Source organism: Taeniopygia guttata, chromosome 23, assembly GCF_048771995.1.
Source record: "Taeniopygia guttata chromosome 23, bTaeGut7.mat, whole genome shotgun sequence".
Lineage (NCBI taxonomy): Eukaryota > Metazoa > Chordata > Aves > Passeriformes > Estrildidae > Taeniopygia > Taeniopygia guttata.
Window position 1 is genome coordinate 2,821,223 of NC_133048.1, and position 27,098 is coordinate 2,848,320.

The 27,098-nt window shown below is 51.3% G+C and overlaps 2 protein-coding genes and 3 non-coding genes across 6 annotated transcripts; all 5 read right to left on the minus strand.

Moving 5' to 3' along the window:
• Positions 1-181: 181 nt before the first annotated feature.
• Positions 182-12,954, minus strand: PABPC4 (poly(A) binding protein cytoplasmic 4). Of its 2 annotated transcripts, none has more exons than XM_002196958.7 (16): positions 12,801-12,954; positions 11,915-12,490; positions 7,247-7,440; positions 6,715-6,830; positions 6,115-6,254; positions 5,845-5,939; positions 5,126-5,263; positions 4,453-4,548; positions 3,728-4,000; positions 3,406-3,493; positions 3,037-3,153; positions 2,393-2,520; positions 1,722-1,815; positions 1,498-1,628; positions 1,321-1,420; positions 182-523 (listed from the first exon to the last, which is right to left on the minus strand). In XM_002196958.7, exons 2-15 carry the CDS (start codon positions 12,105-12,107, stop codon positions 1,334-1,336), a joined length of 1,890 nt encoding a protein of 629 aa, XP_002196994.1. In that variant the 5' UTR covers positions 12,108-12,490; positions 12,801-12,954; the 3' UTR covers positions 182-523; positions 1,321-1,333. The 2 variants fall into 2 exon arrangements, with proteins under 2 accessions (XP_002196994.1, XP_072773930.1); XM_072917829.1 differs by lacking the exon at positions 12,801-12,954 and adding an exon at positions 12,758-12,775.
• Positions 2,785-2,917, minus strand: LOC115498301 (small nucleolar RNA SNORA55). Its single transcript, XR_003963717.3, has one exon. It is a non-coding gene; the product is annotated as a small nucleolar RNA SNORA55 (small nucleolar RNA).
• Positions 4,082-4,209, minus strand: LOC115498300 (small nucleolar RNA SNORA55). Its single transcript, XR_003963716.2, has one exon. It is a non-coding gene; the product is annotated as a small nucleolar RNA SNORA55 (small nucleolar RNA).
• Positions 4,699-4,834, minus strand: LOC115498302 (small nucleolar RNA SNORA55). Its single transcript, XR_003963718.1, has one exon. It is a non-coding gene; the product is annotated as a small nucleolar RNA SNORA55 (small nucleolar RNA).
• A 4,594-nt stretch (positions 12,955-17,548) lies between the features above and the next one.
• Positions 17,549-26,664, minus strand: HEYL (hes related family bHLH transcription factor with YRPW motif like). Its single transcript, XM_030290346.4, has 5 exons — positions 26,393-26,664; positions 22,429-22,495; positions 22,014-22,097; positions 21,484-21,565; positions 17,549-20,088 (listed from the first exon to the last, which is right to left on the minus strand). Exons 1-5 carry the CDS (start codon positions 26,470-26,472, stop codon positions 19,433-19,435), a joined length of 969 nt encoding a protein of 322 aa, XP_030146206.4. The 5' UTR covers positions 26,473-26,664; the 3' UTR covers positions 17,549-19,432.
• Between the last annotated feature and the right edge of the window lie 434 nt (positions 26,665-27,098).

A 27,098-nucleotide genomic window follows, 5' to 3' on the forward strand; every position in this document is an offset into this window, starting at 1 on the left:
AGTAATAATTATTAAATAAATATTATTTAAATACTCATTATCCAAAATTAGCAAGCAGAATAAGTCAAATCCCTGTTTAATATATTCACCCCCCCCCCCCCAATAACTGCCCATCAGTTTGATTTCACAAAAGACACACCACATTTATTTATCCAACAGAGAGAAATGATGACAAACACAGTGCAAGTTTATTCCTTTATTGATAAATGTTTCCCAAACTTTCCAAACTGGATTGTTCAAACTCACAAAAATACTTCCAACCTAAAATCCTCAACGTCCTCTTTAGAAGACACAAGGGGCAGCTCTGTTCTAGCAAAGGAAAAGCTTGCAACCCCTTCAGATTCTGGTTTTGGAAACCTTGAGCTTCAGAGTTGGCTTTTTAAGTAAGATCTTTAAGATTAATTTACAAAATGCAATATAACTATGTGATACAATGCATGGCCTTGAGATCTGCAGGACAGTGAAGGATCTTCACACATCTTGAGCTGATGTCTAGGAAGGGGCTATTTGGCTTCTCTGTATCCTAGAGGGGGGAAAAGGGAGAGAAGTTATTCACTGCATCCCTGCTCCAGGCTAGGGAATATTCCAGCATTCCAAGGAATAAGGATTCCAGTATAATTGGGAAGGTACAGAGAAGCTGCTCGTGGTGGTCAGATGATCAGAAATTATTATCCACAAGAAACTCTAATTCTTTGCTAGACCACCCAGAGAAAATTAAGAATACTCCTCATTCTTCACCAGCTTGAGCTGTCACATCTGATCACGAACAGCAACAGAGAAAGTCCTGGAGATGGCAATTCCAGACAACCCACACAAAAATGGATCATGAAAAACAGAATCAAGATCCTTATCCATAAATAAAACAAGAGCCAACCCCAAACACTGGTGACACCACTTGTGTGGACAGACATATCCAGTGAAGCATTTCCAACATTTATTATATCCTGAAGGCAGGTGGTTTCCAGAATAAGGAATGGGCACTAAGAGCCTGTTTAGCCTCAAAATCACCGGAGCTCCTTGTGGCTATTTCCCAGATCAGCAGTTCCACAAGACTCATGCCCAGCATGTCAGCTCCAAGCAACACCTCAGGGACTCCAATAACATCTTTAGATCCCTTAAATGAGCATCAGAATGAATATTGCTGAAGTTCTACATAAGTATTCTGTGAGAGAAGCTGTATTAGGAGCTTTTTGTTGTTGAAGAGTGGATTACAATCAGGAAAGTGCTGGTCACAGACCCACATGAACTGTTCACTAACAACGGTGTTTTATTTACTGATTCTGGAAGCTTTTCACTGAAGCTGAGGACTGAGACACTCACCAGTCGTCCTGGTTCAAGAGGTAGCAGCAACCACACCCACTTTCTGGGCAGCTTCTTTCTTAGCTTGGTGAGCCTGCAGCACGGCCACGGCCTCCTCCACCTGGGGACACAAATCCAGTCAGATTTTCTCCCTGCTCAGAGACTCCCCCATACAAAAAAAGGGACACAGCAGCTCACCTTGGACCGGAGGGACTCTGGAGATTCCAGCATGTGCAGCAGCTCTGAGTTGTCAATCTCTAGCAGCATTCCCGTGATCTTCCCCGCCAGGCTGGGGTGCATAGCTTGGATCAGAGGGAACAAACGTTCTCCTGAGGGAGAAAAAGGAGTTCAGGTGGATGAGTTTGGAGTTTTGGAACCTGAGGGGATGAACAACGATCGGTGAGCGGCGGGGTTTTACTCACCCAGCATCTGTTTCTGCTCCTGGGGAGGGGCAGCAGCCAGCATGGAGGCTGTCAGTGGCTCCTGGCCCTGCACAAGCACTGCAGGCTGAGGTGCCTGAAAAGGACAGAAAATCAGTTCTGAAATAAGGATGAGGCTGATTGCTTCATATTTAGACAATTCTAAGATGTTCCCTCCTAAAACACAATCTTTGTCAAGCCTACAGAACACCTCAGCTTCAGAAAAGGGCAGGTAAGGTGCCCTTGGTTCACAAACACTCCCTGCAAGTCTTGAGCTCAAAACCCTGGAATGTCACACAGGAGCACCGTAAATATCTTACAAAAACTGGATCAAACATCATGAGATGTTGAGAAAGCCAGGTGTAGATGGTGCTCTTTCTTTCAATGATACCCCAGTGAGAACTTGGCAAAGAGGAGAGAGACCTAAATGGTTGCAAAACGGGAACAAAGAACCAAGAGAAATATCCTTACAGCCAGTCTGGCTACAAAAGGGCTTGTGAGTACAAGACAGATCATCCAACCAGAGTGCCCCTGGCAAAGACACAACTGCCAGGTTTTTAAACTCCAAATTAACACTGTCTGGGTCATAAAAGGAGCTTCAAGTTTCTATAAAAATACTTCAGTTGCATGTGAAACTGCAGGGACTTCCCAGCCCAGCCCTGCCCTGGTGGTACCTGCAGAGGTTGGACACCTGGGTGTGGGCTGCGGACACTTGAGGCATATTTGTAAGGAGGAACAGCCCTGGGAGCAGGGGCAGCTACAGGAGGGCGGGGAGCCAAATTCTGTGCTGCTGTGCCAACACCTGCAAAGGAAGGAGAACACTGTGACAAACACCTGCAGCAACATGCTAACAAGTTGGGATGTCTGGTTTTAATTCAAACTATGCTCTCCATGGTGATAATTCTTCAGAAACCAAAGTGTAGCTGGCTACTTCAGGAAAGGGCTGTTCTCCCTAGAACCAATCCATAGATTCCACACCTTTTGTTCTACAGCTGATCACTGGGAAAAAATTAATTTGGCTGCTTTCCTCTGAAAGCAAAACCCACAAGCTATGGAGATTTTTGGGTGGTGTTGCAGAGGTGTAGAGATGAGTCCCAAACCAGTGGAGAAGAACCCATCTGGATTTCCACTGCTGTGCTGTAGCACCAGGTGCCCCCAGACCTGCACCAGACAGCGAGGAACAGGAAAGCAGCAGGTGCTGGCTCTGCTCTTTGCAGACAGCCCAGCTCTGACAACCATCTTTGGGAGAAGCCAAGTCTCCACAGCATCCTCCTCCCTCCCAGAGAAGGGGAAAAGCCCAGAAGAGAGCGCTCCTTACCAACTCTCTGGGCAGCAGCGGGGAGGCCGCGGGAGGCGGGAGCGTTGGCAGGGCTCAGGTGGCGCAGGGCGGGCCGGGGCCCCGACTGGCGCATGGCATTGGGCATTCCCTGGAAGCCTGGAGGATGGAACAGGGGAAATCCTCAAAAGAGAAGCACCTGGCAAGGCAGGACAGTCAGCTACAGGGGTGGTGCATGGGAAGAATGAGAGAATCATGGAATATGCCGAGTTGGAAGGGACACACAAGGATCAGAGTCTAGCTCCTGGCCCTGCACAGGATCATTCTCACAGAGGAAAGCATGAGTTGTTCCTGTTGGGAAGTACAGCTCCCAAAGGGTTCTACAACCAAAACAGCCTCTGGCGCTCTCACCTTGAGGTCTCCCTCCTTGCTGCCATCGTGGGTTGGGTCTCATCTGTGTCATTTGGTTGGGTGCATAGTAAGTGGGTCTGCTCTGAGCCTGGAGGAAGATCAGATAAGCTCAGAGGCAATATCCAAGTGCATCACAAACATTGTTTACAGCGTGTTTTGGCAGCCGTTGCCAGGACTCAACACTCAGGTCGGATTAAGAGAACAGGCAGCTGGCAAGTCACAGAATTAACTCCACTGCTGCACCCCTCATTAGGAGTTGTTGCTTACAGGCATGAGAAAGGCTGTGAGATTAGCACAGGTTAAAAGCCCCACAGCAGCTCACCTGGGGCACAGCAGGCATGAAATAGCCGCCAGCAGCGGGCTGGAACTGGTTGATGATGGTGTTGGCAGGCAAGGCCCTCATGCCAGCGATGCGCTGCATGTACTGGTTGGTGAGGTGAGCCTTCCTCTCCTCCTTCCTCTGTGCCAGTGCCACATAGAGGGGCTTGGAGCCCACGATGCGCCCGTTCATCTCTGTCACAGCTTTGGTGGCCTCCTCTGGAGAGGAAAAGCAGACAAAGCCAAACCCTTTGCTCCGTCCATCTTCCAGCATTACCTGCAGTAAAGATCAATTACTAATGGAGTACCAGCACAACTGAGCTGAAAATCTGTTTTTTTAGATTTTAGGTAGCACATAACTTGTTGCAGAGGTGTAGAGACAGGTTCTCATGAAGAGTCACCTGTCTGGATTTGCTCTGCGTTGCTGTCAGCACCATGTGTCCCCAGGCCCACACTGCACAGTAAGGAATGGGAAAGATTTGGTGCAGTCCTAAATGCACAGAGGAAAGTGCCATTTCATGCTCACCACCTCAAGCAAGCATGTTTGCCACTTCCTGCCTCCCTTTTTAGTAGGGGAATGAAGTTTTCAGTAAAATCCCACTATTTACTAGCCAAGGTGTTTTCAGAATCACAATAACCACAGGTTAAGAACAGCCCTTTAATCCCACGTCAGACAATAATTCCTTCTTGAGGCTTTAAAATCCAAGTAACCCCCAAATCCCACAGTACCTTGGCACTCGTTATTGACCCAAAAGGTGAGAACTCCTTCCTCAGTTTTTCATCATCTATAGTGTCATCTAGGTTTTTAATGTACAGGTTAACACCCTGGAAAGGGACAGAACAGCATGACATTCTCAACATCAAAAAGAAATCTTAATCACATCAACTGTTACCCATCTGCCAGAGCTGTAATTTATCTGAAAACTCCTAATTTAGCATCGTGTTCCTTCCACACCACCCAAAGCTGAAGGTGATAAATGTTGCAAAGGCGTAGAGACAAGTCCCACTGTGGTGAAAGGGAGCTTGTCTGGATTTCCTCTGCCTTCCTGTGGCATCACCACATGTCCCCAGTCCAGCACTGCGCCTCAGGGAGTGGGGGAGTTTCAGATGCCACCTCTGACACGACCCAGTTCCGCCACAAATTACAGAGAGCAGTGCAGAGTTGTGCTGTCTCTTCCCACCCCTCCAGGGATCCCCGTTTGAAAGTCAAGGAGACTTCATGCCTGTTGTCTCACATCCTCCTAAACACTTTCAGTACCAAGACTAAGCCCTGATGCCCCCTAATACCACAGAGACACCTCTGTGTTTTAACCCAGGATGTCCCCCAGGACAATAACTGCTCTGGCAATTCCTTCAACAGACCAGAAATACTGCATCAGTTGAGAAAAGGAACATTATTCACCTGGTACCGGCTGAGTCTCTCCTGTTTTAGCTGTTCAAATCTTCTTTTCAGCTCTGCCTGGCGCTCAGCCTTCTTCTGTGCTCTGCCCACAAAGAGCATTTTCCCATTGATGTCCTTCCCGTTCATTTCTTCCACTGCCTGCACAGAGGGTCCAAGAGGAAACTCTCAGCTGCTGCAGCAGGACAGCCCCTGATCCTGCCAGAACAGGACTGCCCAGAGCTGTGTCCCTGCCTGTCAGTCAATAAACCAGAGCTTGCACGTTACCTTTGCACTTTTCCTGTTAACAACAGGCTCATTAAAGACAGGCTGAAGTTATCACACAGATCAAGCTGACACACCACGGAGTGCTGAATAACTTGGAAATCCATCCCCACCCTTTCTTGTAATTAAAACTTGTCACTTTAACAAGCATTCTGCTTAGAAAAGACCATTTTTGAGCAATGTTCTCACTCTTGGTGCCCTCCTGCTCCTTCAGCCCTGCACTGTAGTATTTCTTCAGCAATTAACATTCTTGATTATGCCACTGCACTCTGTGTGGATCTAGGAAACTGGAGGGATGCCAAGTTACCCTTGAATGTCAAGCTATTAAGGTGCAAAAGGTTTCCAAGTTCCCACATCTAGAAGAGGCAGAATTTTCTTCCATTTCAGAAACAGGCTCCCAAGATAAACCAAGCTTTTCTTCTCTGAAGTTATCTAAGCAACATAAAAGTTGGTCCTACCTTGTTGGCCTCTTCATGCTTTTCAAAGCTTACAAAGCCAAAGCCTTTAGATTTTCCAGTGGGGTCTGTCATCACTTTAACACTCAGAGTTTTACCTGTTACCAAGGAACAAGATTAGTAAAACACCAAAAGTATTTCAAGATTATTAAATTACATGTAATATCTCAAGTCCTCAGCCTTAAAATGATCCGGGTAGGGAGTACACAGCAGCACTCAAACTACCACATTTCATGAAATTCACAGCCTCAATGAAAGTATTTCTGCATTTACCATATTTGCCAAAGAGCTCCTTCAGTCTTTCATCATCCATGTCATCCCCGAAGTTTTTAATATAGACATTGGTGAATTCCTTCGCCTTGGCTCCCAGTTCAGCCTCCCTCTCTTTACGAGACTTGAATCTCCCAACAAATCTGTAAGATAAAAAAAAAAAGAAAATCCCAATAAACAGATCGGTTTCAAGAGCACAAAGACAATGTGTGACTTGCGGCGAGGCAAAAAAAATGAGTGTGCAGTAGGAGCTGGGAATGGGGACAAGAAAGGGTGACAGCAGAGGACAACAAACAGGCCACAGACCAACCAGAAAAATCACCTGTGCTGTGGCTGGCCAAGGACTCCCACTGGCCCTAGACAGAACCCACCCCAGCCCGCTCACAGAGAGGTGGCAAATCAAGGCCCAGTCAGGGAAACCCACCAGTCCTGGAATGGAGGGGTAGCAGGCCATGGCTTGGGCAGGGTCACTCACCAGCCCTGGAGTGGAGAGGTAGCAGGCCAAGGCTTGGGCCAGGAGAACCAGTGCCTTGTGTGTCCCTGTTAATACCGAGATGCATCCCGGAGCATGTGAGCGCTGCTGCTGCCGCCTGTGACACTCACACTTTGCGGTCGTTGAGCAGCATGCCGTTCATCTTCTCGATGGCCCTATCTGCAGCATCCTGGGTCTCAAAGTGCACAAAGGCGTAGCCCTTAGAGCCATTCTCATCACACACCACCTGCAGGAGAGGGAGCAAAGCCAGCTGTCAGCGTGCCTCCTCTGCCACGGGCCGGCGGGTGAAAATGTGTCACTGCCAAGGGTCAGCACCAAGCAGCTCCTGACCAGGGCCAGCACCTGGCAGACACCACCTGAGTGTCAGATTCCTGCACTTCATGACCAAATCTGATGTAATTTCAGCTTTGGGCCAACACTGCCTTTCACAGATTCTGTTTTAACACCAAGGTCACAGGTTTGATCTCTGTAGGCCGCGTTCATTTAAAGAGTTGGACTTGATGAGCCTTGTGTGTCTCAACTCGGAATATTCTGTGAATCTGCCCCTTACACTTGACAAGAAGTGTCCCTTTCACTACCTACACTCCAATCTCTGATCATGTCCCCACCCTAAAAGAACTGGACAACTTAACCACATCTCACCTTGCAGGACAAAATGTTTCCGAAGGCTGAGAATGTGTCGTAAAGTGCCTTGTTATCAATGGATTTGTCCAGGTTCTTGATGAAGACATTCCCAACCCCTGACTTCCTCAGGGAAGGGTCCCTCTGAGACCACATGATGCGAATGGGTTTCCCTTTGATCACATCAAAATTCATGGTATCGAGAGCTCGCTCAGCTACAAGAGAAGCCAAGAACAGATTTTCTGTGGTTGGTTACAAAATAAAGGTTTCCAGTGGGTGGGTGATCCTTTTCTCTGAATTTTACTCAGCTCACGGAGGCATTTGGGGTATTATCAGAAGTGATCAATGACTTTTAACTCAATGTTTCAAGGGAGGTCTTTGCAGCACAGTCACTAAGTATATAAAAGGTTTCACAGACTTAAAATTTACATTATAGCAATATATTTACTGCCACAGCAAAACTGATATCAAAATGCCTGGTTTATTAGTCATGTTCTGAATTATTATAAAGGTAAATTGCTCCACCCAAAGAAGGAAATGAAAAACAGGAAACTCTGTTAAAAAAAAAAAAAAAAGAAGTAAAAAGAGTAACTGTGTAGCTGTTTTGCTTTTCATGAAGCTCACATCTCCCCATCCTCATTTCTATTCAGAGAGAAGGATCATCTCCCTGTCAGGTCAGGGAAAATGTGCATGAACACATGGCTGGCTGTGAGGACGTGAGTCAGCCTCTACATAACTTATGTGGCCAAAAAAATGATTCCCAAGTTGCTCAAGCTAAAGATGACAAGAGAGTTTAGAAAATTCTGAGGGGGGAAAATGTCTGCACACCCCATCTGATTAACAGGGAAGTGTTTATCTAAGCTCTCAAACTCCAGCACTGTCATTCTAACCTGCACTGAAACCCCCCTCCATGAGGCTATTTCTGCTGCCTACTGGTGTATTAAAAGGATCATTACATACACACATCAGGATCTTGTTCATAAAATTGAGATGCTTGCACTGTTCTGTGCCAGAAAACACTCCCAGCATGGAGCAAGCAGAGAAGAAAGAAAGAGTCTTAATTCCCAGCAGTGGAGCAGGCAAAGAGATGGAAAGACATGCATTAAAACTCAGGAAAATTAACAGGCCAGAACCCAAGTTTTCCAAATTTGTTTGGCTCAGTTCTCCCAGGCCACCTTCACCCTGTGGTATTTGCTGATTAGTTTTCAGGAGCAGAAAACTCAAGGAAAAGACCAATCTGAGCACCTTGCACGTGACTTGGCTCGTGCAGCCCGATTAACTACTCAGCATGTCCCAAAACTACCTCCAGGAATTCCAATGGAATATTGCCTACAAAGCCTGCACTCCCTACACCCAGTGCCAGCCCCCACTACTGCATGGAAGCTTCTCTGAAATTTTCATGTGCTTTGAAATGTGTTTGTTTTTTTTTTTGTTCTTGCTGCTTTTTAAATTGAAATGGGACCATCACTGTTCTCCCAACACACAAATCCAGTTGGAAACAAGCTCTGCTTGAAAAAAAAGCATCATTTAAGGACTCCAACAGCTCTGCTTATACCAAGGTGTTAAAGGCAATTAACTGCCAGGCTAAAACGATTCATCAGCTGCTGCTCCAAGTCCATGCAAGCCAGGTTCTTCCTGCAGTCCTTTCCTAGTGTAGGCAGCTCAGCAGGCGACCCGGTGCAGCTCGTCAAATTTGGCAGTGTTTATTTATAGCAGGCAGAGGTCCTGCAGAAGCATGTGCTGGCAAGGGCACAAACTGGGTGCATAATACCATTTGCAGCAGGAACAGGCTCCTGCTGGAAGGTGACAAGCAGAGGCTGTAACCAGGGGGAGTGTGAAGGCTCCAGAGCCACCACCCAGCTCCAGAGCAGTTAGGAAGTTCCTCCCGGTTCTCCCGAGCTCCCTGAGGAGATATTCTTGCACTGCTCTTTCAACGGGTTGCTACTGTTCCACTCTATTATTACACCAAGACACTTCTGGTGAGCGGTGAAAGCCCTACAAGGATTCCCCGAGGGATGTGTGCCACACCCACAGGTGGAGATGCAGCCCCTCTACACCAGGACCTCAGAAAACCTGTAAAGGATCTGCAAGAGTTCTGGGAATGACTCACACCAAGCACATCTGATTCATTTCCTTCATCCGAGCAAACACCTTCTCGTTTTCTTCTATTTAAGCCACAAAGCTTCAGCCATTTCAGTTCCTGTATCTGTTTCTCTCCCACTGGTTCCTGTCATCCTTCCAGCAGACTCAACTGCAGCTCATACAGAACACAAAACACACTCACAGCCCCTTTCAGGCTTCCTTTTCATTCTCTTTCTGGACAGGGAGAGAACCTGGACACTCAACTGCAGTTTGCCTCAGGCCTCAAGAGCAATTAGCCTCCCTTACAGGTGCAGAGTTAACACAATGTGGAATTAGTGGCTGTGGTTGAGCAGCATGAAGATCAATAACCAATCTCACACCTCAAGATTCATGCATAGGAAACTCCACACAAAGAGTTTTATTCTCCCCAAACCTCCAGGCTCTCACTTAGGTCACTGAGCAAAAAAAGTCCTGACAAGGAAAGCACACAGTGCAAATTTAGCCACTTATTTTTAAAAAAAAGTGATGGTGCATATTCAAAATAATTACATTCCTCAATCACTGGTCTTACAACAAAATGCTGCTGCAATGAAGCTTGTGTCAGTACCAACTTTTCCCTTTTAACTTCACAATTTGCCTTACAGAGCTCCTCCTTTACACTGTCTTCAAGGAGGAGAACAAACAAGTTTATCTATAGTTTCCTACAGAAACACATATCTATTTCCAGCCCTGGGATCCTCCTTAGCTTGGGAAACATTCTGGCTTTCCTACACTTCCAGAACACCTTATCTCTGCAGCCAAACTGAAGTTTCACTCCTTCATTACCCTTTTGTGACTGTCAGTGTTTGGAATTCAACTCATGGAGTGCAGCAGCTGGGTTTTTTATTTATGCAGGGTAACACACGCTGCGGTTTGACAGGAGAAATTCAGAAATTCACATCTCTTCATGAGGGCAGGAGGAGTTAGACTCTTTCCCTGTCCCAATACTCACTCAATGATTAGGTTTAAACCACTTGACCTTCTAAGACCTACCAGTAACAAGACACCACCTACTTGCTCCAAGTATCACTTCAAGTCCAGGAGCTTCCTAAAATGTCTGCTGCCTCCCCAGCAGCCCAGAATGGTGCAACCTCCCCCTAAATTCCTGCCTATTTATTACCATAAAAGATTACCTTGGAATATATTGGGAAGGCCCCCATTTGTACAAGGTGCAGAATCCTTCTGCTAAAGCACGTGGGAACAGGCACTGATCCCTTCTGAGATCACTCTTCTCTGCTTTGAGGGAACTTCATCGACACTTCTGCCCCCCATCTCCCCAAAATTTATCTAATCCATGCTGGAGCTCCTTCCTGGCTTTGTTTCTGCTGCTTGTTTTTATGTCTCTGATCCTGCAAAATGAGGTCAGAGCCCAAGGAAGGCAGGTGAGCTGGAATAAATTTGTTTTTGATAAATGTACCAAGGTGGTTTTATAAGAGGCACTCAGGGCAGGACAGGATCACATGTAGAGGCTCTCAGGTTCCTTCTTTCTCCCTGAGAATCTTTAAAACACAAATACACTGCCCAAAAAAATTTTAAAAAAGCTTTTTTTTGTGCCATGAATGAGAAATTAGGGTGCAAGTCAGCTTTTAATCACCAGGACAACGGAAAGGATCAAAAGTGCTCAGTCCAAGGAAATGGCATCACAAGGAACTGCCCTGGGAGAGGATGGAAGCTCTGCAAAAAACAAAGTAAGAAATCCTACTACAGGCTAAAGGAAAGTTTACAAAGTCTGTGCTGTTGTAAACTGATTGTGAACTCAAGGGAAAAGCTCACTCTCATCTCCACTTGGATGCCTCTGTCACACAGAGATGCTGTTAAACCCTAGCACGGAGCAATAAACTCGCAGCAGTCAGCAGGCAGAGCTCTGAAAACTGGGGCAGAAAATGCTGACCCATTTTCCTTCCAGAAAAGACGTGTTCCAAAATGACCTCTCCTGTTCCATCTTTCATGTGCTGCTTCAGCTCTGCAACACCTGCCTTTGAGCAGGAAGCAAAGTGTGAAAAAGGGAGTCTGGCAAGAGCAAAGCAAATGTGGCTTCTGCACAGGAGACAGTCTGGTGCTCCACAAGTTGAACAAAGCGTTTTATTTCACTTTAGAGCAAGAACACCACTTCTCCAACTAGGAGGCACATCCAGCTGCTTAAACAAGAGGAGATATTAAATTTATTAAACTGGGAGTGTGTGGAGCAGCCACAGCATCAGTCACTTAACTGAGCACTCAGCCTACTCTGAAGTTTCTCTGCCAGGACTGGCAGCACAAAGCCCCACAGAATCAGCCCCAAACTACCCCAGAATGAAGGGAAACACAGCAGGGATTATTTTCTCATGCGAGGAGCAAACACAAATCTCTGAAATTTACTATGAGTGCAAGAAACAGGCCTAACATTAGAGATATTAGTTAACAAGTGCATTTTGCAGCGCAGTGAAAAATATTCCAGCTGCAATCACCAGAAAGCGACGACTCACCCTGTAAGGTTGCGGTGGGCAGCTAACACGTGAAACAGTGGGGGGAAAGGAGGAAAAACGAGGTGGGAAAAAGCCACGGATGTGTCTGCAAATTGTCACTCACCATCTGCGGGCTGCTGGAAGTTGACGTAGGCGTAGCCCAGGGAGCGGCGGGTGATCATGTCCCTGCAGACCCGAATGGACAGCACGGGGCCAGCCGGGCTGAACTTCTCGTAGAGCATGGCCTCGGTGATATCGGGGTGCAGGTCCCCCACGTACAGCGAGGCCATGGGGTAACTGCTGGCGGCCGTGTTCATCTTCCTTCCCCTCGGCGCTCTCACCCACTGGGCTTTTTCACTTTGGGGGGGGTCTCAAGTAAAACTGCTTAATAATATTAATTTTGGGGAACACTCAAAACTGTTAATTAAAGGCTAAGCTGCGGCCGGCAGAAGCTTGGGGGAAGGGGGAGGGTGGGCACCAGGACACAGAGCAGCTTAGAGGGCTTGTGCAAGCTTAAAAATCAGCAAAAACACCCCAAAGTTACACCTCCTGGAGAGCAGGGATGGGATAAGACGCCGAAATTCATACGCCAGCTCCCAAGCGCTTTGAGGCCATAAAAAAAGAAAAGAAAAACCTCCTAAAACCCCAACGTCTCTTATCTTTTGCTTCGGATCCTGCAGAGCGGCGGCCCGTTGATTTTCTGGGGAAATAAAAAACCACAAATAAACAAAATAATAAAACAAATAAATATTATAATATTTATATAATTGATTATATAATAAGCAAAAATACACAAATAAAGAAATAAGGCTCCAAGGCGCACCAATAAACTATTTATCGTAAAACTGGCTTGGCTAGACAGCCTATAGGTATTATAAATAAACCAGCGCGGCACGCGGCGGCCTGAGGGCGGGCAGGGCAGGGCGCGGCCGCGGCGCGCCGCGCTCCCCTCAGAAGCGCTCCCTACCCCCGCGGCGGGCTCGGCGGCGCCGGTCCCGACCCCGACTCACGCGGTGCGGCCGCGGCGGGCGGAGAGGCGGCGGTTCGGGGCGGCGGGCGGCCCTTTATAGGCGGCGGGCGGCCCTTTATAGGCGCCGCGGCGGCGCGAGTGGGCCGCGGTGCCGCCGGGAGGAGGCGGCCGGGCCCGGCCCGCAGCGCCCCGCGCCGCGCGCAGCGCCCCCCGGCGGGCGGGAGGACCCGCCCGGCTCCCGCCATTTCGGGGCCCTCACGGGAGAGCGGCCGGCGTTGGCAGCGGTTAAATTGTTGGAAATTGTGCGCGTGAAAAACGCCGATCGCTTGGTTTTTAAAGTTTTTAAGAGTTTAAAAATAATAAAATGGTTATAAAAATAGTGATGCAATTAGAGGAATAAAGTTTAGAGTTATGGTGTGTCGGAATCTGCAGGTATTGATGATTCCGAGATTGTAGAAAGTCTCTGTTTTTCAGCCCCATTGCCAAAGAAGAAGTCATAATTCATCTGTGCTGGTTTCAAGGTTGTTTATTCTGTTTATCTCTAACATGTTCTGCTGCCCTGCCGCAGCTCTGTCCTGCAGGGCAGCGTGTGGGGCTCTGCCCTCACTGGGATGGTACAAACATTAAATACCACAAACTACCTGTGCTGGATTTACAATAACGTGCCAATATCTGTCACCTACGTTGGACAGTGTGTCCCCAGCCTGAACCAACAGAAAAATGCCAACACCACAGTGAAACATGGAGGGCATGAAGAAGGAGAAAAAGGACAAGACACACCCAATTTCCTCCATCTTGTCCCCTTTGGACCCCTCATCTAGAATCCTAAAATTTTACTTTTGCACCCGTGCCACACTTAATTATTACTTATATCAAACACTCAGAGCTTGTAATTCACCCTGTAAGATTGAAAACTCTTTTCCATGGCCAGAGATCACAGACAGTGTCTCTGGGGGCTCTGTCCAGGGGGATTCTGACCCCTGCCAGGGTCCCAGACCTGCCAGGGCAGCCAGAGGGAAGCCCTGGATTCCCACAAGGGAATATATCTCATACATGATGCATAAATTCCTTGTAAATTGAGGACTTTTCTGTTTTTTGTCAACTTCTCCTTAATCTTGCTGGTTCCAATAAAGATGGAGAGAAGGTGGAAGAATGTTTGTCTTTTTTGATAAGGAGGAACTTTTTATGGGCCCCCTTCACTGACATCTCTGTGTGAAGAGTTTCTTGATTATCTCACCTTCTCGCTTGAGCTTGTAACAAATCCTATATCGCAGAATTTCTATTTTAACATTATGTTGTAACCTAAATCTACATTTAACACACTACTTAAAAGAATTAATACGGCATAGCTTTCTAACATTACACATATAATATTCATTGTAACATTTGCGAATGTTACAACCAAGTGATTGGCGTTTTTCACAGCGGGGTCCGGCAGAGTCACAGAAATGATTTGGGAGCATCTGGAGCATCACCCTCATGAGGGGAGACTGCAGGAGCTGGGCCTGGTCAGTCTAGACGGACGAGGGAAAGCTGAGAAGGATCCCATAAATCATAAGATTATGGATCCCATAAATCCATAAAATATCCCCAAGGGGTGTCAGAGGAATGTGCCAGACTGTTCAGTGTTCCCGAGATGGAGCAACAGACATAAACTAAAGCACAGTTTTCACCTCAACAGATCTAGGGATGAACAATCCCCTGTGGGCAGCTGGCAGGGAGATGGACCCACAGCAACAAACCCCAGAAGAGTTTTTGGGGTTTTCTTCCCTCCCACCCCATCCTACATGTGCAGATGTCTCACAGGGCAGCTCAGCCCCACCATAAAACACAAAAAATCCAGGGAAGCTCCTGTGGAGAGCGGGGCCATGGGGCTGGGACAGGGCAAGGAGCAGGTTGATCAGAGGAATGCACCAGGAGAGCGAAAAATTCCTCTGGGATTTTTCTCCTCACTGCTCCGAGCTCTGGATTTGGAGGTGTCGCTGGCAGCAGGACGAGGAGCGGTCGGAGCTGGAGCTGTTCCCACAAACTCCTCCTCTTCAGAGCATCATTTTTCCCCAAATAACCACGAGTTCCTGCGGCAGCCCTGGCGCTGTTCCAGCTCCCATCAGGGCTGCCCTGGAGCGGGACCAAGGGTCCTGCCATCTCCCCATGGAAGCGAGCTGTCAGTCCCTCTTCCCAGGACCAGGCTTAAACAGCTCCCAGCAGAAAGCTGCTGGAATGGGAGAGGGATTCACCTCCCTCTGCTGCTGTCCCGTGGCTTCACGCTCACGAGATCAGCTCCAGGGAGATCCGTAATTATCTATTTCCAGCATCTTTAGTGGAGCGTGCAGGATTCAGTGATTCATCAGTGACCTTCAGGCTCCATGGCTGTCCTGTTAAGGGGGACTAAGATTGTCTATAGACACTGGTTAGCTGGGCATTGTGGCTTTTCAATTGTTAAATTGCCTTTAATTTGCTTTAAAAGTGAGATACAACATTATCATAAAAACGAAATATGATGTCTTCCCCTTTACTACAGTGGAATAATCAAGAGTAGCAGAAAAAAAGGCAAAAATAGCAAAGCAAATTGTAGTGATTTGCAATATTTTCTGTCTTGAAAAACACAAATGACACAAATCCTCCTCCTCCTCCTGCTCTCATGGTTCTCCCAACAGCTGATGGTGCCGTGAGGCTGCACTGGTGGGGTCACACCTGCCACTGTTTTGTGCTTGGTCCTTCACAGCTGGCACCTCCTCCGCTGGGAAACCAGGGACTGACACAGGCACGTCGCTGTGGAAGTGTTCAGCTCCTGCTTTGACAGCTAAAGTCAAAACACAGCCCAGCTCCAAGAGCGTGTTTCCACATTAAAACGCCCTTTGGCTGCAGCAGCTGCTGGGGCTCTGATTTGAAACATATTTTGTGACATTTCTGCTCCCTCCCAGGGGACTCGGCGCAGACAGCCACAGTCCTGTGTCCTGCTCGATCCTTTTCACTCCTGATGGGATGGGGGTACCAAACTGCCCTGCAGGGACCCCCCTGCTCTTGGTGCCCTCAACACACGGGTGCAGCTGCTCCTGGTGACCAGTGACACCTGAGATCCTCTCAGGACCTTCAGCAGCGCCTGGAGCAGAGGGGACATCTGTTAATGGCTTTATCTGGCCAATCCATCCCCATCCATCATCCAGAGGCCTCCCTCCAAGCTGCTGTGCCACCGTGCTGTGCCTCATGGTCACCCTGAAACATCCCCCAGTTCTCAGCACAGACGGCAGGCAGGCTTTCCACCAGATGCTGCCCCTGGTTTAGGATTTCTCCTCCTCGGCTTTAGGGTTTCACCAGCAGATGGCAGGGCGGGATTGCTCCACCAGCAGAAAGGAGGGAGAACATTTCACCCAGGGCAGAAGGGAGATGAGCAATGTTTTTCATGCAGGGGAATTTGGGAGGGCAGGCTGGCTCCTGGAGCACCTGCTGCCCAGCAGATCTCCCACAGCCTGGAAGTGGCCCTGTCCCCTCCGAGCTCGTTCATCAGGAGCCTGTTTTGTTCCAGCAGGAGCCTTGCTTAACACCGCTGTGCCACCGAGCAGCCCACGCCTTCCCACAGGCCTCTCCATCAGCAATTCTTTTTGCCTGAAGAACAAGGATGAAGGGAGTGCACGAAGAGTTCGGGGATTTCCCCTGCAGGGTAGATCAAAAGCTGCCAGGATGTATAAGAGTTTAGGCTAAAGAAAACCCTGGGAAAAAAAATAAATTTAAATGAAGCTGCAGTCCCAAGCTGTCAGTAATCACTGTGTTGCTGTGTGGAGAAAACCCCACGGGCCTGAACCGATGCCCTTCCACCCACCCTGGCTCCCGTTTGATCCGCGGAGATCAGGAAGTGGGGTTTGTTTTTTTTTGTGGTGTTTTTTTTTTTTCTTTCTTTTTTTTTTCCCACTGTCTCTGTTTTGTTTTAGCACTGTAGCCCGCGGGGCCGGTTTGTGTGCCTGCCTCCCACGGAGGGAAATTTGGTTCCTCTCTCTGGCCAAGGCCACACCAGAGCACTGAGCTCCAGCCGGGTCGGGATGACCCATCATCAATAGCCCTATTATTGCTCTTCAAGTTTCTCCCTGCTTCCAGAAGGATGCTGCATTACCCCATCACAGCTGCAGTTGCTCCCTTCCAGCAATTCCCCACACAGCTCTTAAGGAAGGGATTAATGGGCGGTTTTGAAAGGCATTTTGCAGCGAGGAGGAGTTATGGGAAAGGAAGTTGAATTCCCACCATTCCCCAGTAAAATTCTCCCAGGCATCTTTCACGAAGAGGGATCATTTACTGCTCCTTTCCTCAAAACAGAGACAGGCTCTCAGCTGTGGCTCTTTGTTTTGTCCAAAGCGTTTCCCGACAGTGAGATGCCACAGGGGTTATTCTGGTCCTGGCTGCAAAGGGTCAGGGGACCAGGGCGAGCCCTCAGCCTGGCTGCAAGGCTCTGCCAGACCCCGTCTGTTCCCTGACACTTCTGTAGACCCTAAATGAAATTATTTCTTCTCAAGTGACGGGTTATTGCCAATCTCAGGGCAAGCCTCGGTGAATAGCCCTCTGATTTTGACTCATTTTCCAAAGTAAAAAGTCTTGGGGCCAGAATGTCCTGGAGCTATAAAAAAATCAGAGATGTCACCTTAAAAGCTGCATCTTACCTTTTTTTTGAAACTTTTCAGGGATCAAAACCTGCCACAAAACAACTCATCAATGACCTTCCCAAGTCCCTTCTGTGATCCAGGCAGGCTGGATGAGCAGATGGGATTCACTTCAACACTAAATTTCACAACCAGGACAGGGGTTTGAAAGACTTTATTTGACACCTTTACTGATGTCACAGCTCGTGAATCTAAGAGCACTGCACAGTGTAAAGTGAGGCCGTGAGCTCTAGTGCACAAACCAGCTGCAGGAACAGCCAGGCTCCACGAGGATTTCCCTCCTGTGACTTTATTAAAAAGGAATATGTTGTTCCTGGCTGATTCCGGCACTTGAGGACAAGGGTGAGAAGCAGCAGAGGTGTTTCTGTGTGTTAAGTGCGATGACTTCCACCAAAACAACTGGGAGGGACTCACTTCCCAAGCAGTGGCAGATACATACATTGACATGCACATGGCAGATACCATCTGCAGGGAGGAAAACAACAGCTCATCCACACAGCCCAACCGGCTGCACCTCTGACCTGAGGCATGGGAAGAGTCTCTCCCATTCAAAAGAGATCTTCTCCCTCTTTTTTACCTTCCTTTGCACTGTCCTCTTCTCTCTTTCCATGTTGGAGTGCTGTAGAGGTGGGCAAGGGTTGGGCATGCAGCTGGGTCCAGAATATTCTGCACGTGTATCCCAGCACGTCAAGGCACAAATGCAGGGAGCTGTTCAGGTGGCGGGGAGCACTGGGACACCCTGCCCTGCCACCACAGGACGTGGCACAGGGGCAGGGTGGCTTGAAAGCTTCAAGCTTCTGTTCTTTCTGCCCACAGAAGAGAGAAGGGGAGGCCAGCTGCAAGAGCAGAGGTGTGGTCGGCTGTGACAGCCACCTAGGGGCACACAGGGCAAGGCAGGGAGAGCTCTCAGGGCTCAGGACAAGTCCAGTGACACCTTGGTGGGTTTTGGTCCCCAGCCCAGGGAGGGGGGATGAGAAGTGTGAGACTCAAACATAGTGCTGGAGAAAGAAAACAGAGACATTGTGGGAGGGGAGGGTGAAGGATGCTGGGCTCAGGGAGAACGAGGGAGGCACTTCAAATTCAGGCTGCTCCAACCCATTTTCCCCCTTTGCAGACACTGCTGTTCAGCAGGGGGTGGAGGAGAGACAGCTCCAGCAGGGAGGCTGGCAGAGGGAAAGGCATTTTCTTCTCACTTTGGCAGTCAGAGCCTTGCCCTCGGTGACAGGCGTCCCTTTGAAATCCTCTGTCTCACCTCTTCACACCTCGGAGCGGGGCAGGGGCTGTGCCCGGGTGGCCTGGCCGGCTGCTCCAGCAGGGTTTGTGCCAGGAACCCAGCGCAGGCCCTGCAGCCACGGCGGGATCTCAGCCGGGCTGTGGGAACGAGCCCTGCTAAGCCGCTGCCTCACTCCACCTTAAGGGCACATAAGTGGGAAAAGCTGGTAATGCAGAGAGGAAAGCACAGGGATTAGCAGGCAGCCAGTTCTCTTCAGGAGCTGGGGGGGCTGGAACCTGCCTTGTGGGTGCCAGCAGTGCTGGGCAAGGGGTGTGAGCTGTGTCCATCCCACCACACCAAAATTAGGTGCTGCAGCTGGGGGATGCGTCGCAGGGAATCGGCACGAGCAAGTCTGGCTGGCAGCTCCGAGTCCCCGGGGAAATAAAGGCAGTATTTCAAGGCTGGCTGTATTTCCAAAGGAGAGCAAGGCTGGGGTCTGCAGAGGGGTTTGCTGGAGGAGGAACGGGGTTGGGATCTGCGTGTGCTCCTTCCCTCGCATCCAGAAGGGTCTGGAGCGTGGCCTCGTGCGGACAAGCGCGTGGCACTGGATGTGATTTGGCATCACGAGGGAGAGGATGTGATGGTGAGGCAACGAGGGCGGTGCAAGGAGAGAGGGAAGAGCAGAGAGAATTTTCTCTATGGATCCTTGGCTTCTGCAAAGCAGGAAAGATGCCTTTTCAACCGAGTTTGTTCTCAGCCCTGCGGGCGATGAGCGCTGGGGAACTCCTGTCTCCGGAGGGGAAGGGAGGGTCAGAACGCCCCAATTTCCGTCGCCCAGGAGCGGCAGATCCTGGATGTCCCAACCCTGATGCCTGGTCCCTGCGTGGCAGCGCCCAAAACGGGAGGCGCCGCGTAAGCTGGCGGCACAGGGATGCCGGCAGAGGTTGGGGAGAAGAGGAATGTGGCGATTTGGCTGCTCTTGGATGAGCCCTCTCTCAGCGCTCCCGGTGATGGCATCCTGGGCACGGCTGGCACGGCTGCGGCCGAGCTGGCACCGCGGGCCCTCCGGCTGGACGAGCCCATCCTGCTGGCCAGGAAGCTCCGGCGGGATGGCAGCATCTCACCGGGGACACGGCGGACAGGGGCCGGCCTCACCGCGGGGCTGGGGTAAGCCAGGGAAGATGCAGTCAGAACAAGCGGAGCGGGAGCAGCCTCCCTCCTGGGGATCTGCACAGGGCCGTGCAGGAAGGACCAGGGCCAGGTCTGGATGGGCAGCAGGGAGGTGGCCACGGGCGAAGGCTCCATTTCTGCCACGTAATTATTCAGGTGGGAGAGGAGTCGCAGCCGGATGGGGTCGGCAGCGTTTTGGCCCTCGAGGATGCCCAGGTACCTGACAACTTCGGTGAGGCACTCGCGGAAGCCGATGCTTCTGTAATCCACAGCCAGAGCCCGGGCGTCCAGGAAGCCTGGAGGGAGAGGACGTGGGTGACAGTAAAACCCTGCAGAGCTCAGGAATGCGCCTGCATTTCACTACCCTCTCTAATGCACTGTGTTTTTCACTTGAGGCACTTTGCTGCCGGGTGATATTCCTGAAGCAGGCAGCCAAGTGGGTGTCCCAAGGGACAGGAGGTTTGTGGGCATGAGAGCGGCGTCTGCGGTTATCTCACCGGGATAAACCCGCCAGGGTCAGGGAGCCTCTCACTGCTGTGAGACCAAAAGGAGGTTTCATTAGCTGTGCTCAGCAAGGGAGGGTTTTTTCCCTGTTGGATTCTATCAGTGACGCTGGAGACATGGCTGTGGGCTAGATGGGCACTGGGATTGGGATTGAGCTGCCTTTGCCAGCGGGATATTCCACTCAGGACAGTGTCTCCTCAAGGCACAGCTGAGCACCACTTCCCTCTGCCTGGCTCTTAAAATTTACACTCCCTTTAAAGCCATGTCACAGGGCAGTGGCAGAACCAAAACAGCTGGGCTGAGAAAGTTCAAAGCCACAGAAAACAGTAACCAACCGCTGATCTTCAGGTTTCTGCTCCCAACTTGCAGCTTCATGAGACCATAAGCAATAAAGCAGAGAATGTCACAGCACAGTGAAGCGCTGGACCACTGTGCTTGATGGGGTCTCTCGTGACAATGCAGCCCTTTGTTGCAGTGCAGTCAAACTGAATATCTAAACAAATGTTCCAGACCAAGTTACAGCCCTGAACCAAAGCCTGGATGCCAGCAATGTCCCCAGCAAGCCAAAACTGGGTGGTAAGCAAGCCAGAGGCTTCTTTACTGGAGCTGTGATCTCCATCCTGTTAACTGGAACAGGACAGAGGGTCTGTACTGAGGTCTCAGTACAAATAAGATCTTTGTTGGATTTTGCACAGGGCTCCCTGTCTCTTCTTATAACAACCAAGAGACACACAGAAAAAAAAAAAAAAAAAAAAAAAAAAAGGACAGAAAAGGAAAAAAAGCCTTGTTTATTTGCAGAGTCCTCATGCAGAATTCAGCCTCCGCAGGAAATGTATCTCAGGGAGGAGGTAAAGAGTTTAATATGTTTTTTTTTCTGGAAGCAGGCTCCATTTCTGAGCAGGAATAAATGAGTCTCTGGCAAAACAGCTTTTAGCAGGGGGTGTGACACCCCTGCTGTCCCTGTGGGGCTGGGGGTTTACCACCCCACATACCCCAGTCTCCCAGATGGATGCATGGGATGCTGACCCATCTGAAGGAAAATGCCCATCTGCCCTCCCTGAAAAGGTATTTCCCTTGGGAAGCAGGCAGAGCTGGCTGGAGGCAGCTTGCTGCTGCTGCTGCTGGGGAATTTTCCTTCCAGGTTTGCACCTTCACCTCACCCATGTGCTCATAAGGGCAGTTCTTACCTGCTCCTCCTGTGGCGTGAAGCATTTTTAAGTGATCCACTGTCATTTGTAGAATTTCTGCCTTCTCCAGCTTGGAAGACCCCTGTGTTGGGAGCAGAAAGGAAAAGCCATTTGTCATTTTATGGTCCAGGGCTTTGTGCCTCTCAGGAGCCGAGGTCTGGTCAATGATTTCCTCCCTGAAACCTCCCTTAAGCCCAGGAGTGCTCACAACGGCGCAGGGCATCCACCAGGGCTGTTTTTTACATCAAGTGAGCAGAAAAAAGAGCTCCTTCCCGATTCAGATTGAAAAAAATCCCCATTTCTGTGCTTCCTCATATCTGCAAAACGCTTCCTAGACTGATTTTATCCTCCCCAGGGCTCCTGAATATTTGCTAATATCGTTTCACCACCCCATTTCCACCACTTACTTACACCCCGGGGCGAGGAGGATAAGAAAGGCATAGCCTTGCTCCGGACTCCCTCATCCTGGGGGCTGCACCCCAAACCCCACAGGCCTCAGGGGGGCACCAGGGGCTCCCACAAACACCCACCTGCTTCTCGAAGGCCGTGGGCACCAGGCGCCGCAGCTCCGAGAGGCTGCTGTTGATGCGGTCACGGCGCCGCTTCTCGATGATCTGTGGGAGATTTCCGAGCAGACAGAAGAAACCACAGTCACTTTACAGCCATGGCTCACAGCTCTAAAGCCCTCAGGTGCTTTGGAAGGGCTGTGTGGGTGAATGTTTTGGGGTGCAGAGGTTGAGTGAAGAAACGTGGACTGGTGTGATAAGCCCAGGTGGAATGGCTCTCCCCTTTTCTGCCAGGTTTGAGGCCAAATCTCTGGGGAAAAAATTGGGTTTGGGGAGAGGTGGGGCAGGAGCAGTGTAAAGGTGATTTTAACAGGAAGGATGGGCCAAGAGTTGGCTCACAGGGGACACTGCTGCCCTGGTCATCATAAAGGACACTTACCCCTCTCCTCTTCTTCCTGGCTTGTATCTGAGATGTCGTGGTGGGAGAGACAGACCTGGAAACATGGCTGGAAAGGAAGGAGAGGGGATAATTTCTGGCTGGTGAGCAACATCTCTCGCACATGTGTTCTACACACGTTTGCCATCTGCAGTTTCCTCCCCCCACCCCAAAAAATGTCTCCTGTGGTTCCCATCTCATTTTTTCCCACAACACAGAGCTCAGGAATTGGGGATGGGGACTCTCTTCCCACCGAGAATATCCCACCAGCCTGGGACAGATTTCTGCACCAAACTGTTCATCCTCTCCCAGGCACAATTCTTCCATCCCAACCTGCATCTCCACAGAGCTGGAAAAGCAGCGATCTGAGCTCTGGAGTCGTGGCCTTTCTTCCTCCGTGTGTGAACCTTCAGTCTCTCATGTCTGAGCCTGCCCTGTCTGCAGGGCTTTGCATCTCGGAGCGGCGATAGCAGGAGGGATCTGAGCCCTGGGATCCCAGCTCCCACCCAGGGAGGGCTGCCTGCTCCTCAGGGTGAGGCCAGTGGTGGCACTGATGTGGTTTCTGAGGGCTCCCCAGACAGTCGCTTCCCAAACCACAATTTTCGGGGTGGGCTGGGATGTTCTGAACTCACAGACACCCCTGAACCATCCAGAGAGGGGCCAGGAGCTGGGCAGGGGGGACACCTGGCAGGAGGTGACAGGGCAGGGACCTTCCTGCTGGCTCACAGCTCTGCCTAGGGGATGAGGGACATCATGGGGACAAGTCTACACAACAGGGCCCCACAAACCAGCCTGTGCTTGCCCGGCTAAAAGCACCAAAGGTCAGCACTAGACACGCAGAGAGAGGCAAAGTTCAGCCCGCAGGTCCCCACGGAGGTGAAGTCTCCATAACCATGGATGAGCAGGCATGGGAAACTCCTGGGGCCGAGGAGGGGGATGAGGCTGGCTGGGCCACCTCCCAGCAGCCCCAAGCAGGGGTTGTCCCCTGGAAAGGGCAGCTGGCTCAGGGCTGTTCCTGTGCCTTACGAAACTCGGAGCAGGGCTGGGAACACGCCTGCAATCCCGGCCAGCCCGGCGCGCCGAGGGACCAGAGCTGCTGTCAGACACCCAAATCTGCAAAAGGGGCACTCGGCTTCACCCCAATCCAAATGTTTTTCAGTTTGACAAAGCATTTTAATAAGAGTCTACTAAGGATTTTCCTGCACAGACGCTGCTGTCTGCAGCGAGCCGACCCAGCGCAGTCTATTAAAAATAGGCCCAAGCGAGGTGCTTTCAGAAGTGGTTTTACACAAAAACACGTTCTTCTACTGCCTGCCCTGCTCATCTCTGTACAGATCCCCTATTTGAATGTCTGCTGGGTGGGCTCTCTCTGGGCAGAGGTGCTGGCTGGCACCACAAGTACTAACATGCGTCACCAGCTACACAGACACACACAGAACGAGCAATTTTGGTGTGAAAACAGACTCTGCACGGACACCAGAGTGTTTTAGGTGCAGGGGGTAGGTGCTAAATTCACCTGGAAATGCAAAATAGGCACCCAAAGAGGAATAGGGATTTTTGAAACTCTCTTTGTAGAGCTGTCTGGATGCGTTGCTCTTGGTGAGCTTCAGGTCCAGATGTGGATATCAACACCCATCTCACTGCAGAATGTATTTTAAAAATACATCTGGTGGATTTGAGCCACATAAAAGATGGTGTGAGTATATTCTCTGGTGGTTAAAATTTCTGCATTGCTCTTTGCTTGGTTTTATCATCCACAGCATAACTTTGGCTGTGAACTGGGCAGGTCTTGCACTTCTGCAGTGACCCCGGAGCCTAAACTTGCTCCACAAACTGATTCAAGCCTCACACCCGGCGTGACTCATCCCCTCACTACAGGGAAACTGGTTTGCCCAAACCACTCACCCGATGGGTAATGGGCTGGGAACCCCAGCCAGGCAGCCTCTCTCTGCTCTAATCACTCCTCCTCACTTCCCACCTGGAAATGTTTGATTTTTCTGGGTGCACCAGCATCCCATGCAGGATGGCATGACTTGGGGTGTGACCTCAGCAGGAACAGCTCTTTTGGCCGTAGATTTGCGTGACATGAGGAACAACATCCACCTATACAAATATCACCAGATCGCAGCCAGCCTGGTTCCACCACTGGCTCCAGAAGACAAAACACATTTGCAGCACCAGAGGGAGATGAAAAGTTCATCATTACTGCTCACCGAGATAAAATATTGTGACAATTCCAGTATTTTATCCCTCGGGGTCCTATGGACTCCGTGCTGCACTGATGTGAAGAGGTGGGATACATTTCAGCTGCAGCAGGAAAGCAGCTTAAATATTGATGCACTTGGAAATGCATAAGGGCTCAGGGAATTTCTGCAGGACATTTTGTGTAAGACGTGCCCGACTCTGCTGCAAATGTCTCAGAAGCAGATTCATGAATTTAGTCCCATGAGAAGCTGAGCTTGGCACCAGCCAGGCAGTTCCTCCGCTCAGGATACCAAAGAGCAAGAGGGAATGAATTAATCCAAGGCCTTGCTGGACGTGGAGGGAGGGGAAACACTTGGCTACTGAAACAAGAGTTCAAAAGCAGCTGATTTTTGGATGGGAACAAATAACAGAGCCTTTCCTTCATCCCCTGTGCCGTCTGCAGAGCCTGGGAGGTCTGACCCAGCCTGGGAACCGGGCATCACTGGGGATGCCCAGTGCCAGGGGAGCCTGAGGGCATCACCTGGGGAACCACACACGGGTCCTGTCCTCACCATTCCCTCACAAACTGCAAAACCCAAAGCAGATGGGACAGAGCCTGCCCTGCTGAGGGGCACCGGGGCAGCGCTTCCCTGCTCAGGCTTAACACCCCACAGCCCCTCACCAATGCATCAGCACAGCAGGAACGTTTTTCTCACGCAAAACCTCTAATTTCTTCCACATTCCCTGCAAACCCTCGGACTGCCGGGAGCGCAGGGGCGTGGGTGCCTCTGCCCTGGGGGGCTGCCCCATCTCGGGGTGCAGAGAACGGGCTCCCGCTGCCCTTCTGCCACCGGGCAGGAGGAGCCCATCGCTCTGGCTTTGATGGGATTCTCCTGAAGCTCCCTCCTAACGCGGCTTTAACATTTGTATGGGCACTTCGGTTTCCTTGCGGGGTCAGCCCTATGGGCAGCACCAGCCCTACCCAGCGCTCTGGGGTCATCCTGCTGGTCGCCGCAGGACCAGCACGACCCCGAGGGGTTAAGCGAGGTGCGAGGGACTCCCGGTGCGGCTTGGCATACCCGGTGCCGTGTCCCGGTGCAGCCGTGGCTTGGCAGACCCGGTGCCCTCCCGTGCTGTGTCCCGGTGCAGCCGTGGCAGACCCGGTGGCAGACCCGGTGCAGCCGTGGCAGACCCGGTGCTGTGTCCCGGTGCAGCCGTGGCAGACCCGGTGGCAGACCCGGTGCCCTCCCGTGCCGTGCCCCGGTGCAGCCGGGGCAGACCCGGTGCCGTGTCCCGGTGCGGCTTGGCAGACCCGGTGCCCTCCCGGTGCCGTGCCCCGGTGGAGCTGTGGCAGACCCGGTGGCAGACCCGGTGGCAGACCCGGTGCCGTGTCCCGGTGCAGCCGTGGCAGACCCGGTGGCAGACCCGGTGGCAGACCCGGTGGCAGACCCGGTGCCCTCCCGGTGCCGTGCCCCGGTGCAGCTGTGGCAGACCCGGTGGCAGACCCCGTGGCAGACCCGGTGCCCTCCCGTGCCGTGTCCCGGTGCAACCGTGGCAGACCCGGTGGCAGACCCGGTGCCCTCCCGTGCCGTGTCCCGGTGCAACCGTGGCAGACCCGGTGGCAGACCCGGTGCAGCCGTGGCAGACCCGGTGGCAGACCCGGTGGCAGACCCGGTGCCCTCCCGTGCCGTGCCCCGGCACGCACCGAGCGCTGCCGCCCCGATGACTCGCGGGGAGCGGTGCCGAGACCCCAAAAACCCGCGTGGGCCGGAGCTGCCCTCACCTGTACTCCTCCTCCCGGCCCACATCGATGGTGCCGTCAGACTCCGTGTCGGACGAGCTCTCCTCGCAAAGCCGCTTCATCCTGGCGAGGGGAGAGGCCGGTGGGCTCGGCGAGGTCGCCCCACGCGTGGCCCCGGTGGCCGCAGCCGTCCTTACCCGCCGCGCTCGGGGCAGCGCTCTGTCCCTGCCCGGGCTCCTCCCCTGCCCGCTCTGCCTCTCCCACCCCCGGCTCTGCTTCCCCGGCTCACGTCCCCACCTCCCGGGTAATGGGTTAATGAGCCACCATCTCCCGGGAGTGACGGATTACGCGGCCGCGCCGGCGCTCCCCGGTTCCCAGGGCCCCCCCTCCTCGCCCCGCCGCCTCCTCCCGCTCGCTGGTCGAAATCCCAAAGTCTTCCTGTAAAAGGAACAGTCTGTGTGAACCGTCTCATGTCCCCCCCTCCTGCCCGCGGCCCCCCTTCCACCCGCCGCACATTGGCCTCAGCCCCAGTTTAAAGGGACCAGTGACCTCACTGGCAACAGAAAACCGTGGGAAAGAGATGGGACTGATAAAGCCTCGAGTTGTTTCAGGGAAAAATCAACATCCAGCCCCACACGCACACACATGTCTGCCCGGCACTCCGCGGTTCCGATGGCGAGCGGCTCCTCGGGGCTGCTGCTGCTGGAGGATGTCGCTCCCAGGGCCCTCAAAGGGCTGGCACGGATCA